Genomic DNA, 11,921 nt, shown 5'->3' with positions numbered 1-11,921 from the left:
TGTTCAGCCTCTGCACACCTCCAAGGTGTCTAGCAGTTAAACGCCTTGGAAGGCGTATAGTAGTTAGACGCCTTGAGGCAATGGAAAGAGGCAGCTTGTATTGCATTAGTACTCCCACTGCTGTTGTGGTGGGTACAGGCCAAGCAAAGGTGTCTTGTAATTCAACGCCTTAGGCGTTGAGTAACTAAACGCCTTAGGCGTTGAGTAACTAAGCGCATCAAGGCGTCTAGGTTTTTGAGGCAAACGCCTTAAGGCGCTTAGTTATTGAACACCCAGGAATAACAGTGTACCCCGCCGGTACCCCCCGCTCCCCCCGCCCCACGTCAGGTGGTGGTTCCCTTGGTTGCCGGCCGCCACCGGCCGCACTGCAGCACCCGCCCCTACCCGCCCCCCGCCGCGCCGGCTGTTGCACCGGGCCGCCCGCTCATGTGTGTGTGTGTGTTGATCCGTTACATGACGGAATGGTGGCCTACACTGCAGGCGCTCGCCCGGATCTGGAGGACCTCGCCGTGTGCGTTGAGTTGCCTACCTGTCGGGCGGTGACCCAAACTCTACCCTTTAGGGTTCTAGAACGACAATGATAGGTATTTGAAATGAGGTCCGCGTTTCACAATGGAACAACATCAAAAATATATTTTTTCAAACAGTTCAGAGCAGTTACAAACTAGTACATTGTTTTGATCAGACATTAGAGAAATACTACAGTAAGTAAACTGGCATATCAGAGAGGGACATCATTCTCCAGATGTGAGTAGAGATGGGAAAAAAAGTGGTGCGGGAGTGGCATGTGCAAAGAGGAATATCCAACTAATATCACAAATGCCTACAAGTAAAGAGATGCCCTTATCACAATGTATTTGTAAAGTAATTAAACATAATTAAAATTATTTTACATAGAATTTAAATGGAAACAGAAAAGAGTTACAGTAAGAAAAATAGAGAAAATCACAATCACAGAGGCTTTGGAAGAAGTTAATACTTGCATACAATACAAATTGTGGCACAGTCACATTGAGTTTTAGACAGGTAATATAGAAAACAATAAAATTAACATAGAAAAGAAGAGAAAGCAACAAAAATGATGGCAAAAATATAAGGAGATTCTAAGGAACTTTTTTTAAAAGTCTATACAAACAAATAAAAGATCCAACGACAGTATAAAATTTCAGTATAGATATCCTTTGGTGACATATAACATTTGTGCACAATGTCTTTAGAGTTCTGAATGTTTGTTAGTAATTCGCTTAGACAAGTAGTCATGCAATTTTTCAACTTTCCTTGCATGCTTTTTGATGGTTTCCTCCATTAACTCTTCTCCATCACTTTTGTGGCCTATAACTTTCTTGTCCCCATGACGCTGTTGTCCCAGGGCAGCCTCAGCCTGAAGATGCCTCAATTTCAGTAAGCGGTTTTCATAATGAAGTAGCTCAGTCTGAAAATAGAAATATATTTAGTCCAATTTTTCTTTGTTTAGTGTCCTGATAACCAAACAATCCATCATTACTCACCTTCAATGATGCCAATTCATCTGCTGAGAAATTGGATTCTACAGCAATACGCCAAAGTCCCTGCACCTTTGGTTCAACAAAATCTTGACTTTTAGGTCCTTTAGAGGCAATTCTGTTGAGGCGATCATAACTATCCTTTAAATCTCGATGATGAGTTCTATGAGGAAAGACATGGAACAAACATAGGAGAAAATTAATGTGTTTCATTGAGGATCTTTAGCTTTACTGATGAACAATTGTTACCTCAATTCATTTGCTTTCGCTGTAGGGTCTTTATTGATTTCCTCCACAGACGCAATTTCGTTGAACTTATCATGAGTTTCATCAACAGTATCTAAAAATGAGAGGGTAATAATAATAAAAATGTTACAATTTGAAAATTAAATCTCAAGGGAAATATTTTGGGTTTCATCAGAGTCCAACTCACTTTCAGCATCATCCTGTGGGTTGCGCTTCTCAACCTCACTAAGAAGCGAGTAAAATTGGTCCAGTTTATCTTGATGGTGTTGGAACTCCTCTTTCAAGGCTTGAAGCTCCTCAGCTGCAAGAGGTAGTTCATTAGACATAATCTCAAAGCCGAAAGTTGAGTTTCCATTAAGCATTGAAAGCCAACTTACCAGAGAATCCAGCATGTTCTGCTTTGTCCCACAATTTGTTCAATTTCTTGTCCTTGAATAGTTTTTTAGTCAAATTGTCGTCGGAGGCTTGGTTGAAGGGCTTGTGGAGCCTATACTTTGAGGGATCATTGACATCTTCAAAATGCTCAAGGAGATCATAAGAACTCATAATACCTATGATAAAACATACAAATTGTAAGGTGGAACATAACGGGAAAGCGAACCATTCAAGAAACATAGACTTACCAGTTAGCCTTTTCCTCATGTCTGCCTCCATCATGCCATCTTTATCCTTCCCCTCAGACTTCACCTTCTTGAACGTGAGCTCTTCCTTATCGTGAATCTTAAGCTCGCTGAAGAGTGATTTCAGCTTAGGTTCCGTCAGCCTCTGCAAAGTAAAAGTCACACGTAACACAGTGATGACCGAAAACTAGCTGGAGTGGTAGAAAGAAAATGAGAAACAGAAAAGGGACTGACCAACTGGGCTTTGCTCCAAAGCATGTTCAATTTGGCCATCCGGAATGGTTTCTCGAGCTTCCTGAAGTCTGACACTTCGCCAAAAATGGACTCCTTGGGGGGAGTGAGGTCCTTCTTGGAAGGCTTGGCTGCCTTCCCCGGCTTGCTCTTGTCGGCCTCGTTCGCCTTGGCCGAGTACTTGTTGTGGGCGTGGCAGTACACCGCAAGCAGTGCCAGGAGGCACAGAGTACTCAGCAGTCGCCCTCGCCCCATCTTGCCGGCTCCGCGTTCAGGTTAGCTACGCGCAGAATACTTCTCAGCTCCTGTAAACCAAGAAAACCGACCACAGTCAAAGAAAGGACTCCTACACTTTGAGTAAAGCCGGCCGCAGACGAGGTGGACGCGTTACACACGAGAGAGATCAACGCACCGAACGGAATCAAGGCAAATATCAAGATGAGACGCCTATCACTGCAGGCAATAACAACATTCATTCATTTTCTGCACACGACGACATCATCACACGGTCACGTGGTTTCAGCTTCAGCAGGGTATGAAAAATTAGGCTGGCGCCAAACGCGCGCGTAGTTGCGGCTCCTGCCGGTGGGGGGCAGCACTGTGCACCGGGGCCTGGCGCTGGTGGCGCGCTGATTCAAAAGGACCAGAGACCACTACACTGTAGAGAGAGTTAGTTTGGGCGCAGCCTGCAGTGATCGACCAAAGTCAGTCCTCATTTCAGTCATTCTTGGACGTTTTGGCGAACTTTGCGCTCACTTTGCATCTAAACTTATGTGGCCATTCGTGTGCCCTGTTCTCAGGGAAGGCCCAAAGACCACTGCACTGTGGAGGTGATCGACCAAGGCCAGTCTATTCCGCAAGTTTCAGGCCTTCGTTGACGTTTTTGCAAAGTTTTCGACTCCACTTCTCCCTCCCACCTCCTCTCCTCCCGCCGCGCCGCGGCACGCCGCTGGCTTGATGGCTTGCCTTTGGCTTGCCTGGCTTTGCGCAAAACTCAAAACAAACAGCCGGCAGCCCGACTGAAAGGCTTTTGATCCAGCTGCAGCGGGAGTTGAGTTGAGCCGCCGGCCGCACCGCCGCACCGCCGCGCCTCGCCGTCCGCAGAGCGGTTCCGAACAGGGCCTCCGTCGCTCTGTCTCTCTCGCGCTCCTACGGGACGCCCCTTGAGTGCGACAAGGACAGAACCGTGTTCGGAATCGGCCAGCCGGAGTGATCGTCCGCGTCGACAAATTGACTCGTCTATTACCTGGCTTTCTGGCTCCCCTCCCCCTCCCCCCTCCACCCAGCCATTGTGTGCGGCGACCGGCGACGACGGCGACCCCACCAGCCAGCATGCAGGCAGCGCATCCCTCGGGAACCGGTTGCCCTGCCTGCCCTGCCCCGCCGATCTCCGCCACTTTAGCCCCGCAACGCTGTCAACATCAGACACCCAGAAACCACCCGTCCGAGGGCGAAGCGCGAAGGCGAGGGGTGGCAGGGTGCCTCGCCCCGCGCACCCCGCCCCGCCCCGCCCCGCCCCGCGCTCTGCCATGCGGCGAGCACAACAAAATGGTCGCAGTGATATTGAAAGGAATCTGCAGCCATGTCGGTGATCTGACACGCTCTTTGACAAAGTGACGCTCGGCGAGCTCGGCCGGGGATGGGGAGGGGATGCTCGCAGGGGGTGGGTATACTGTTCCGAGAGACAAACACGCACCTCTTCATCTTGATGCCGCCGGAAAGGAAAATACCAGACTTCTGATTACATTCCAGATAGACTTAATGAGGAGCGGGAAAGAGAGAGCTGTGTGTGATCCTTGGGCGTGGAAGCAGCCCTTGTCTCGCAGCGCGGTTCCGCCCCGTCGTCGCCGAGGTGTCTGCGGGTTCGAATACCGGCCACGCCGTTGTGAATGTGTCTTGTTGTTGCTGTTTTTGCTATTTTTGTGGCGCGTGCGTGTGGCAGTCTTTAGCGCCTCGTCTCAGTCTTTTGTTTTATCGGCTTAGGTGTAAGCGACACGCCGGGGGCGGGGCGGTGAAGGCTCTCATTAGGTAAGCCACCGGTACGCCCCGTCGAGGGCCAAGACGACCAGGACGCGGAGGGACTCGTCGGGCGGCGTGCAGGAGGCAAGGGCTCATTGTGGTCAGAGCCATACAGGCCTTGTTTATCTCAACAGGCAATCGACTTGGGTGCCTCTCTCTCTCTCCCTCTCTCTCTCTCTCTCCCTCTTTCTCCCTCTCTCTCTCATTTCTCTCTCGCCGTGCCTTGCCCCCACCTCCTGGACAAAGCACACATTTTCCACTCTGTTACCCCTCATGAGCTGAGGAGTCATTGTGTCGTGCCGAGAGATTCCGAACATCACTTTCGTCGCCCCGTCTCTCTCGCACTCACGGGGCGTCCCGCGCGGGTGCGAGAGAGACGGTCCGCTGTCCGGAATCCGTCTGCAGCCGATGCAAGTAAGCTCGCTGGAGCCGACGCTAGCTGGAGAAGCTGGAGCCGAGCCGGACTGCAGGGATGGAGAGACCAAGCCTCTCAACGATCGGTATAAAAGTTTATTTATCGAGTTTTCTAGCTAAAATTAAATTTACAAAAAGGGCTCTACGCCCTCTGGGCAAGGGCGGCCACCAGGAGCACCAAGGAGAGGAGAGTGGTGGTCGACGCCGCCACGAAGGAGGCCCCGTTCGGCTTGGCCGTCGAGGGGTTGGGGCCGGGGCCGGGCTGGCCGGTGGGGCGTGCCGAGGTGGGGCCGGGCTGGCCCGTGGGGCGTGCCGAGGTGGGGCCGGGGTTGGAGGTTGGGGGATGGGAGGTGGTGGGGCCGGCGGGCGGGTGGGTGTTCGTCTCCAGGTAGATGTAGGCGGCCACCTTCTCGTAGTTGCTGCGGTACCAGCCGTTGTGCAGCCGGTCCTCGATGATGGACAGCGAGCCCTGGATGTTGGCGTACTCGGCGCGGCCCGAGAAGGTGGAGCGCACCCACTGCTGCACCTCGCTCAGCTCGGCGTCGTTGCGGATCGTGCCGATGATGGAAGTCAAGACCATGGCCAGGCTTTCGGTGTCACCAAAGCTGCGCAAGCGAAAGAAACCGACAAAAAACATATATCACTTTCAATTTTTTTTTTAAATATAATTTTCAAGTGAGCTTTTGTTGCACTTACAAGGTGTCTATCTTCTGCCAGTTGCCCTTGACGAAGTCCAGCAGGGCGCGGCGGTGGTCGGGCTGCTGCGTGATGATGGAGTCGAACAGGTCGTACAGGTCGGACTTGTCCTGCTCCTTGGCTTTCGTCTTGGACAGCAGCTCGGGGATCAGCCTGAGGAAACACCGCCTTGTCAAAGTGCGCCTCAACCACACCAGTGTGGCGCTATCACACTGTCTCTTCCGCGCTGACGACCCGTGAGTGCGACAGAGGCAGACAACTCACCCCGTGGTCGAGACGAGTTTCTGGCTCGGGGCGCAGGCGAGGGCGGTGGCCATGTCGCTTCGCGTCGTTCCAGTAGCAGACTGCCACAGCTGCTTCACGTTGGCGAAGACGGTGTCGTCGGTGGTTTTGAGGCCGTAGCACAGCACGGCGCGGGCCATGTCCACGTGGGGGCTGCGACGCGAGAGAGGGGTGAGGTTATGTGAGGTTATGTGAGGTTAGGTGAGGTTAGGTGAGGTTAGGTGAGGCCTCAGAGCGTCGAACCTCGCTGCATGGCGGCGTGGCCGTGACTTACAGGACGCTGTTGGCGAAAAGATCCTTGAGCATGGTGGCCGCCTCAGCGAGGCAATCGGCGTTGCCGCTGGCGCAGGCGTAGGGCGCCACGAAGTAGCGCAGGTGGCGGGTGTTGTGGTCGTCGGTCTCCTTGACCTTCAGGCCGACCTTCTCGAACGTGGACGCGGTGACCTTGTCCAAGATAATCTGAACAGAGGGCATGACTTTGCAAGACTTTTTTTCTCGCAGTGTCTATGCGTTAGTTGGCACGTACTGTACCTTGAACGACGAGTAGACGTCGGTGTTGGCGAGCTCGTTAGCCAGGGTGCTGATGACGCGGAAGCCGGCCAGCCACACGGCCGAGTTCTGCGTGTCCTTGAGGGTCTGCAGGGCCTTGACGGTCTCGGTCCAGTCCAGCTTGTCGGTCTGCGCCAAGCCCAGGACGTCACTCAAGTACTGCGCGCGCGTCGCTCCGTCCAGCACAGCCTCGTTCTGGGAGTCCAAGAGCGCGGCCAGGATGCGGCCCCTGGAGGCGTCGTCGTACTGCACGCGGTAGTAGCCTGCCGACACAAAGCGGTCAGGGAAGCCTCAGGAAGTGCCTCTCGACAGGCTCCTCTCGCGTGCCGGACCCCGGACGCACCTGTCTGCTGGGGGTTGATGATGACCCACTGCGCGCTATCGTCGTCGACGTCGATGTCGATGCTGACGCTGTCCTTGTCGGGCGTGAGCCAGGCGACGGTCTTGACGGCGGACAGGTCGGCGGACTTGGAGGTGATGACTGTCACGGGGATGTACCACTTGTTGCTGGTCTTGGACGTGGACGACGCGGAGCGCAGCTGCTGCTGCGACAGGGTGCACTTCTTGGCCCTGAAGTCGCACGAGGCCGTGACGACGGGCGCGCCCGGCTGCTCAGTCCAGCTCCTCGCCACCGCGGGGAAGTCCACGTTGTCGGGCAGCGACACCGTGTCGGGGGTCTTGTCGTTGGCGGCCGCGGCCTCGGCGGCCAGCGCGCGGAAGAGCTTCTCGGGGGTGCCGTTCATGAACATGCTGCGCACGATCGCGGGGCGTTTGGGTTATTTGTCGACCTTTTTCGAATTACTTGGCCGTAAGGGCGTGACTCACTTGGTGGCCAGGTAGCGCGAGAGGCCCTTCTGGAAGACGGCCGGGGTGAGGATGTGCTGGAACATGCGGAGGACGGTGCCGCCTGCAGGAAGCAAAGAAACCGTCAGGCAATTCTAAAAACAAATCTACCACTTTGGTTATCGATTTTGTGTCCAATCTAGTCGCCGTAAAAGGCTTCCCTCGACGCCCTAGTATTCTTAAGACCCTACTCTTTCATGCCCTGTGTCGGGAAGACGTTGACCACAACGATTTTGGCTTTGACCGCAACGATTTTCCGACCAAGTTTGTCAAAAAGTGGTCATATCTCGGAAATTTGCTGATTATGCTGACTTTGGGTGGCCACTGTGTCCAATCTAGTTGCCGTAAAAGGCTTCCCTCGACGCCCTAGTATTCTTAAGACCCTACTCTTTCATGCCCTGTGTCGGGATGACGTTGACCACAACGATTTTGGCTTTGACCGCAACGATTTTCCGCCCAAGTTGGTCAAAAAGTGGTGGAATCTCGGAAATTTGTTGATTTTGCTGACTTTGGGCGGCCACTGTGTCCAATCTAGTCGCCGTAAAAGGCCTCCCTCGACGTCCTAGTATTCTTAAGACACTACTCTTTCATGCCCTGTGTCGGGAAGACGTTGACCACAACGATTTTGGCTTTGACCGCAACGATTTTCCGACCAAGTTGGTCAAAAAGTGGTTGAATCTCGGAAATTTGCTGATTTTGCTGACTTTGGGCGGCCACTGTGTCCAATCTAGTCGCCGTAAAAGGCCTCCCTCGACGTCCTAGTATTCTTAATACACTACTCTTTCATGCCCTGTGTCGGGAAGACGTTGACCACAACGATTTTGGCTTTGACCGCAACGATTTTCCGACCAAGTTGGTCAAAAAGTGGTCGTATCTCGGAAATTTGCTGATTTTGCTGACTTTGGGTGTCCACTGTGTCCAATCTAGTCGCCGTAAAAGGCCTCCCTCGACGTCCTAGTATTCTTTAGACCCTACTCTTTCATGCCCTGTATTGGGAAGGCTATTGACCGCAACTAGTTTGGGAGCGGTAGCCTGACTAAGTTGGTCATGAAGGGTAAAAACGATGATCGGGGGCCTTTTGCGTTCTTATCCGCTGGGGCCTTTTGGGGCCAGTCCGAGCCTGGATTTTCCCCACGACGCTCACCCTTGGAGTAGGAGATGCGGTCGAACTTGGCCTCGATCTCGGCGGGGCTGGAGACGGGGCTGCTCATGGCGTGCTGGGTGTCGATCAGGTCGTTGTTGAAGGCCACCTGGGCGTACGTGGTGATGGCCTTCTCGATCAGCTTCATGTCGGGGTTGATCTGCAAACGGATTGTTTTGGTTTGTTGACGCGTTCGTCACGCACTGCGTCGTGTTGGGCAGGGTTAGTCCAGGCGCACCTTGTCGCAGATGAAGTTCTCGAAGAAGGTGGCGAAGCCCTCGTTGAGCCAGGTGTTGGACCACCAGTCCATGGTGACCAGGTTGCCGGTCCACTGGTGGGACAGCTCGTGGCAGATGATTGTCGAGATCGTCTGCTCGTAGGACACGTCCGTGTTCTCCGTCTTGATGAGGTACGGCTCCCTGTCAGTGTGCACGGACCACGGCCACTTTTAGCAACTTGCAGAACGTTTGCCACCGCGCGGCGCAGCCTGTGCTTGTACCTGTAGGTGACGAGGCCCCAGTTCTCCATGGCGCCGGCGCTGAAGTCGGGGATGGCGAACTGGTCCGTCTTGGGCATGACGTAGGCGATGCCGGTGTACTCGGCGAGCTGCTTCAGGGCCTCCTGGCCCACCTGCTGACTGATGGTGGCACCCGCGACGATGTCCTTGCGCGCCCACGTGTTGAAGGTCTCGTCGGCGTTGGACACCTTCTCGAAGTCGGACACCACCCACGCCAGCAGGTACGTGGACATGGGGACGGTGGACTTGAAGACGGTCGTCTGGGTCCTGTCGTCGGAACTGGAAACCAGTGGCCGTTAGTCGATCTGAGTGCTCGCTCTGCGTGCTGTGGCTTAGAATGGCAGGTGGGGTAGGTACCTGGTACTCAGCAGCGGCATGTTGGACCGAACACCGTAGCCCTTGTCGTGCGTGATCTGGATGTCGAAGCGTGCCTTGAGGCTGGGCTCGTCGAAGCAGGGGAACGCCTTCCTGGCGTTGATGGACTCGAACTGCGTCGTGGCCAAGTAGCGCGTGGTGCCGTCCGACGTGACGTAGCTGGACTTGTAGAAGCCGCTGAGGTCCCCGAGGAGGTCCGACGAGAAGGACGAGAAGGAGAGCGTGTAGTGCGCGTTCTTCTGCAGTGGGGCGGCCAGGGTGACGGTCACGGTGCTGTACTGGCTGTTCCGCTCCACCTTGCTGACCGCGACGGTGCTGTGGTCCGCGGCCTCCACCCTCACGCTGTCCTCGGGCAAACCGAGGTTGTCGGCGGCGTGCAGCACGATGGTGTCCGTGTCGGCCAGCACGTTCAGCGAGATGCTCACGGACCCCGTGAAGCTGAGGACCGTCATGTCCACGGTCAGGGCGAGCTACGGAGGGCAGCGAGAGGTTAGGGAAGTGCACAGGCAACGTGTTTCTGTTCGCGTTGGAAGCAAGCGCTTGCCTGGTAGCGCGTGGGCACCACGTTCTGGGGCAGGCGGTAGGGGTCGGCGTCGGCGCGGACGGCCTTCACGGCGGCCTTGGGCGCGGGGCTGTAGCGCCGCGGCGGCGCGGGGTCGACCTGCACCCCGGCGGGCAGCCCCAGCAGCTTCTCGGCGTCGTCCTGGATCCGTCCGGCGGGGGGCAGTACGAGGCGGGGGGCCGGTCCAGGGCCGAGCGCCGAGCCCCGCACCAGGGCGGCCGTCGCCACCAGCACCAGCAAGCCGCACCACTGCACCATGGCTGTTTCTAAAAAAAAATATAAAAAATTGAGTAAGGAGAAAAGAATTCGAAAAAAAGGGTGGGTGAACAGTGCGTAGGCGTTTTCCCTCCGGCCGGCTATCTTTCATCCGCTTGCGAAGATAGTGTGCTGGTACTCGGTACTCGGGTGGAGGATCGAGATTGTGCCACTCACGCGCCGGTGTCGCACTGTCGCACACGTCAAAGCGTTCCGAACCTGTGCTCCCTCGACAGAAAAAGTCACTCCGCCCGGCGTTTGAGCAAAGCCCGCTAATGCCAACTTAACCAAACAAAAAAAGGTCGACAGCTCTGTCTGTATCTCCTAAATGGTGCGCGTTTGTACAAGTGTCTGGCACTGAGTGTGACAAAGTATAAGGAAATTGAATTTGAAACACAAGTTACTTCGTGCGTATAGCGCTCGTGGTCCTCACTGTTGACGAGCTTCCACCACCGACAGACGAATTTCGGAAGTGAAGTCATTCCCTCGTCAAATGGGCCCGTTGCCGCGCTTACCTGAGCTAACCTAACCTAACCTAACCGACAGGCGAAGTTCGGAAGTGAAGCCGTTCTTTCGTCAAATGGGCCCGTTGCCGCGCTTACCTGAGCTGACGGACGCCGCGGACGCCGCCAGTCGAATGGGGCGACGCGGCGACGCACCGACGCGAGACAGACGCTAATTGTTGTTATCGGCGTCGTCGCGCAATTGCCGCGCTATCTCCCGCGATTACTGACAGACGCGGCAAATCAGCGCCCCGCCCCGCGTCGCCGTGCATCGCCCCAGTAGCCCAGATGATGAGCCATATCGACTAAATGGTGCGTGGAATATTTTGAAATCTCGAGTGGGCCAATAAAACGCAGTGTCAGTGCCGGGGCGTATGCACTTGTCGGTCTATGACGTGGTTGCCATTGCCTAGGGGAATACACGAAGCCATTTCCTCATCTTTTTTCCCTGAAGGCGCTGCTCAAGGAACAGGAAAAAGGCACGACGTGAAAGGATGCCACCACCAAGTTTATCCCGCCCAGTGACGCCCGAAAGCCGCTGAACTCTTATCATCAGACCAAGTATTATTGCTTTTTGAGAAATTGGATTCTCGAAATTCTATCAACTTTGGCAACTGTCGTCACAAGGGCGCACGTGCCACGCGTTTACGTCAAGACCGTCAAGATGATTCAGTCCTATTTCGACCGGTGCTTGGGGTAGTGCGCAGAGTTTCCCGACTTTTTTGTTTTCGCGCCTCCCGGACAGCGTCATGCAGGCCACTGCACCGCTAAAGTATTCCCGGCGCTGATTGATTGGTAATCTTATCTCAAACTTCGCCACAAGTGCCGATGGCTTTTCCGGCCCCGAGGCGGAAAGTCCGAAGGTCTGGGCCGCGGTTGCCAGGGTAGGCCCTCCTCTTCGCGCCCATTAAGTCAGTCCGATTCAAGTCTTTCTTTTGAAATATAACGAATCCTTTAGGAGCGACCGGGCGAGCGAGAGAGAGAGAGAGAGGAAGAGAGAAAGAGAGAGAGAGCGCGCGCGTCCCCTCGCTCCGCGGGCTCCGCGTCCATCGGCCGCTTCGAGGAGCTCTTGAGCGCGGTAACAGTTTCGCTGGTGTCACCGGCGCGACTGCGACAGCTGCTCCCTCCCCTTTCCTCCGGAGGCTCTCCACGGTGTAGCAATAAAG

The 11,921-nt window shown here is 54.9% G+C and overlaps 2 protein-coding genes across 3 annotated transcripts; both read right to left on the bottom strand.

Moving 5' to 3' along the window:
• Positions 1-615: 615 nt before the first annotated feature.
• Positions 616-3,171, bottom strand: LOC117646696 (alpha-2-macroglobulin receptor-associated protein). The gene is made up of 8 exons (XM_034387815.1): positions 3,012-3,171; positions 2,603-2,904; positions 2,372-2,513; positions 2,126-2,299; positions 1,936-2,049; positions 1,752-1,842; positions 1,509-1,665; positions 616-1,432 (listed from the first exon to the last, which is right to left on the bottom strand). The coding sequence occupies exons 2-8, from the start codon at positions 2,852-2,854 to the stop codon at positions 1,214-1,216; spliced, it is 1,149 nt and encodes a 382-aa protein (XP_034243706.1). The 5' UTR covers positions 2,855-2,904; positions 3,012-3,171; the 3' UTR covers positions 616-1,213.
• A 1,937-nt stretch (positions 3,172-5,108) lies between these two features.
• LOC117647106 (aminopeptidase N-like) lies at positions 5,109-11,500 on the bottom strand. Of its 2 annotated transcripts, none has more exons than XM_034388628.1 (13): positions 11,474-11,500; positions 9,980-10,263; positions 9,418-9,905; positions 9,043-9,339; positions 8,782-8,962; positions 8,547-8,703; positions 7,385-7,466; positions 6,903-7,309; positions 6,542-6,822; positions 6,285-6,469; positions 5,993-6,163; positions 5,729-5,881; positions 5,109-5,637 (listed from the first exon to the last, which is right to left on the bottom strand). In XM_034388628.1, the coding sequence occupies exons 2-13, from the start codon at positions 10,253-10,255 to the stop codon at positions 5,175-5,177; spliced, it is 3,141 nt and encodes a 1,046-aa protein (XP_034244519.1). In that variant the 5' UTR covers positions 10,256-10,263; positions 11,474-11,500; the 3' UTR covers positions 5,109-5,174. The 2 variants fall into 2 exon arrangements, with proteins under 2 accessions (XP_034244519.1, XP_034244520.1); XM_034388629.1 differs by lacking the exon at positions 11,474-11,500 and having other exon boundaries at positions 5,109-5,285; positions 5,319-5,637.
• Between the last annotated feature and the right edge of the window lie 421 nt (positions 11,501-11,921).

The sequence above is a fragment of the Thrips palmi genome, unplaced genomic scaffold (assembly GCF_012932325.1).
Source record: "Thrips palmi isolate BJ-2018 unplaced genomic scaffold, TpBJ-2018v1 HiC_scaffold_2, whole genome shotgun sequence".
Taxonomy (NCBI): Eukaryota; Metazoa; Arthropoda; class Insecta; order Thysanoptera; family Thripidae; genus Thrips; species Thrips palmi.
The sequence above is the reverse complement of the archived record's forward strand: the minus strand, read 5'-3'. Positions and strand labels throughout refer to the sequence as shown.

Coding starts and splice junctions, on each gene's coding strand:
- LOC117646696 (XM_034387815.1), bottom strand. CDS start 2,854: ATGGGGCGAGGGCGACTGCTGAGTACTCTGTGCCTCCTGGCACTGCTT. Junction 1,843..1,935: donor CCCACAGGATGATGCTGAAA/GTGAGTTGGACT, acceptor TCTCATTTTTAG/ATACTGTTGATGAAACTCAT. Junction 1,433..1,508: donor ATGAATTGGCATCATTGAAG/GTGAGTAATGAT, acceptor TTCTATTTTCAG/ACTGAGCTACTTCATTATGA.
- LOC117647106 (XM_034388628.1), bottom strand. CDS start 10,255: ATGGTGCAGTGGTGCGGCTTGCTGGTGCTGGTGGCGACGGCCGCCCTG. Junction 7,467..8,546: donor CCGCATCTCCTACTCCAAGG/GTGAGCGTCGTG, acceptor TGCTTCCTGCAG/GCGGCACCGTCCTCCGCATG. Junction 5,882..5,992: donor AAACTCGTCTCGACCACGGG/GTGAGTTGTCTG, acceptor GTGTTTCCTCAG/GCTGATCCCCGAGCTGCTGT.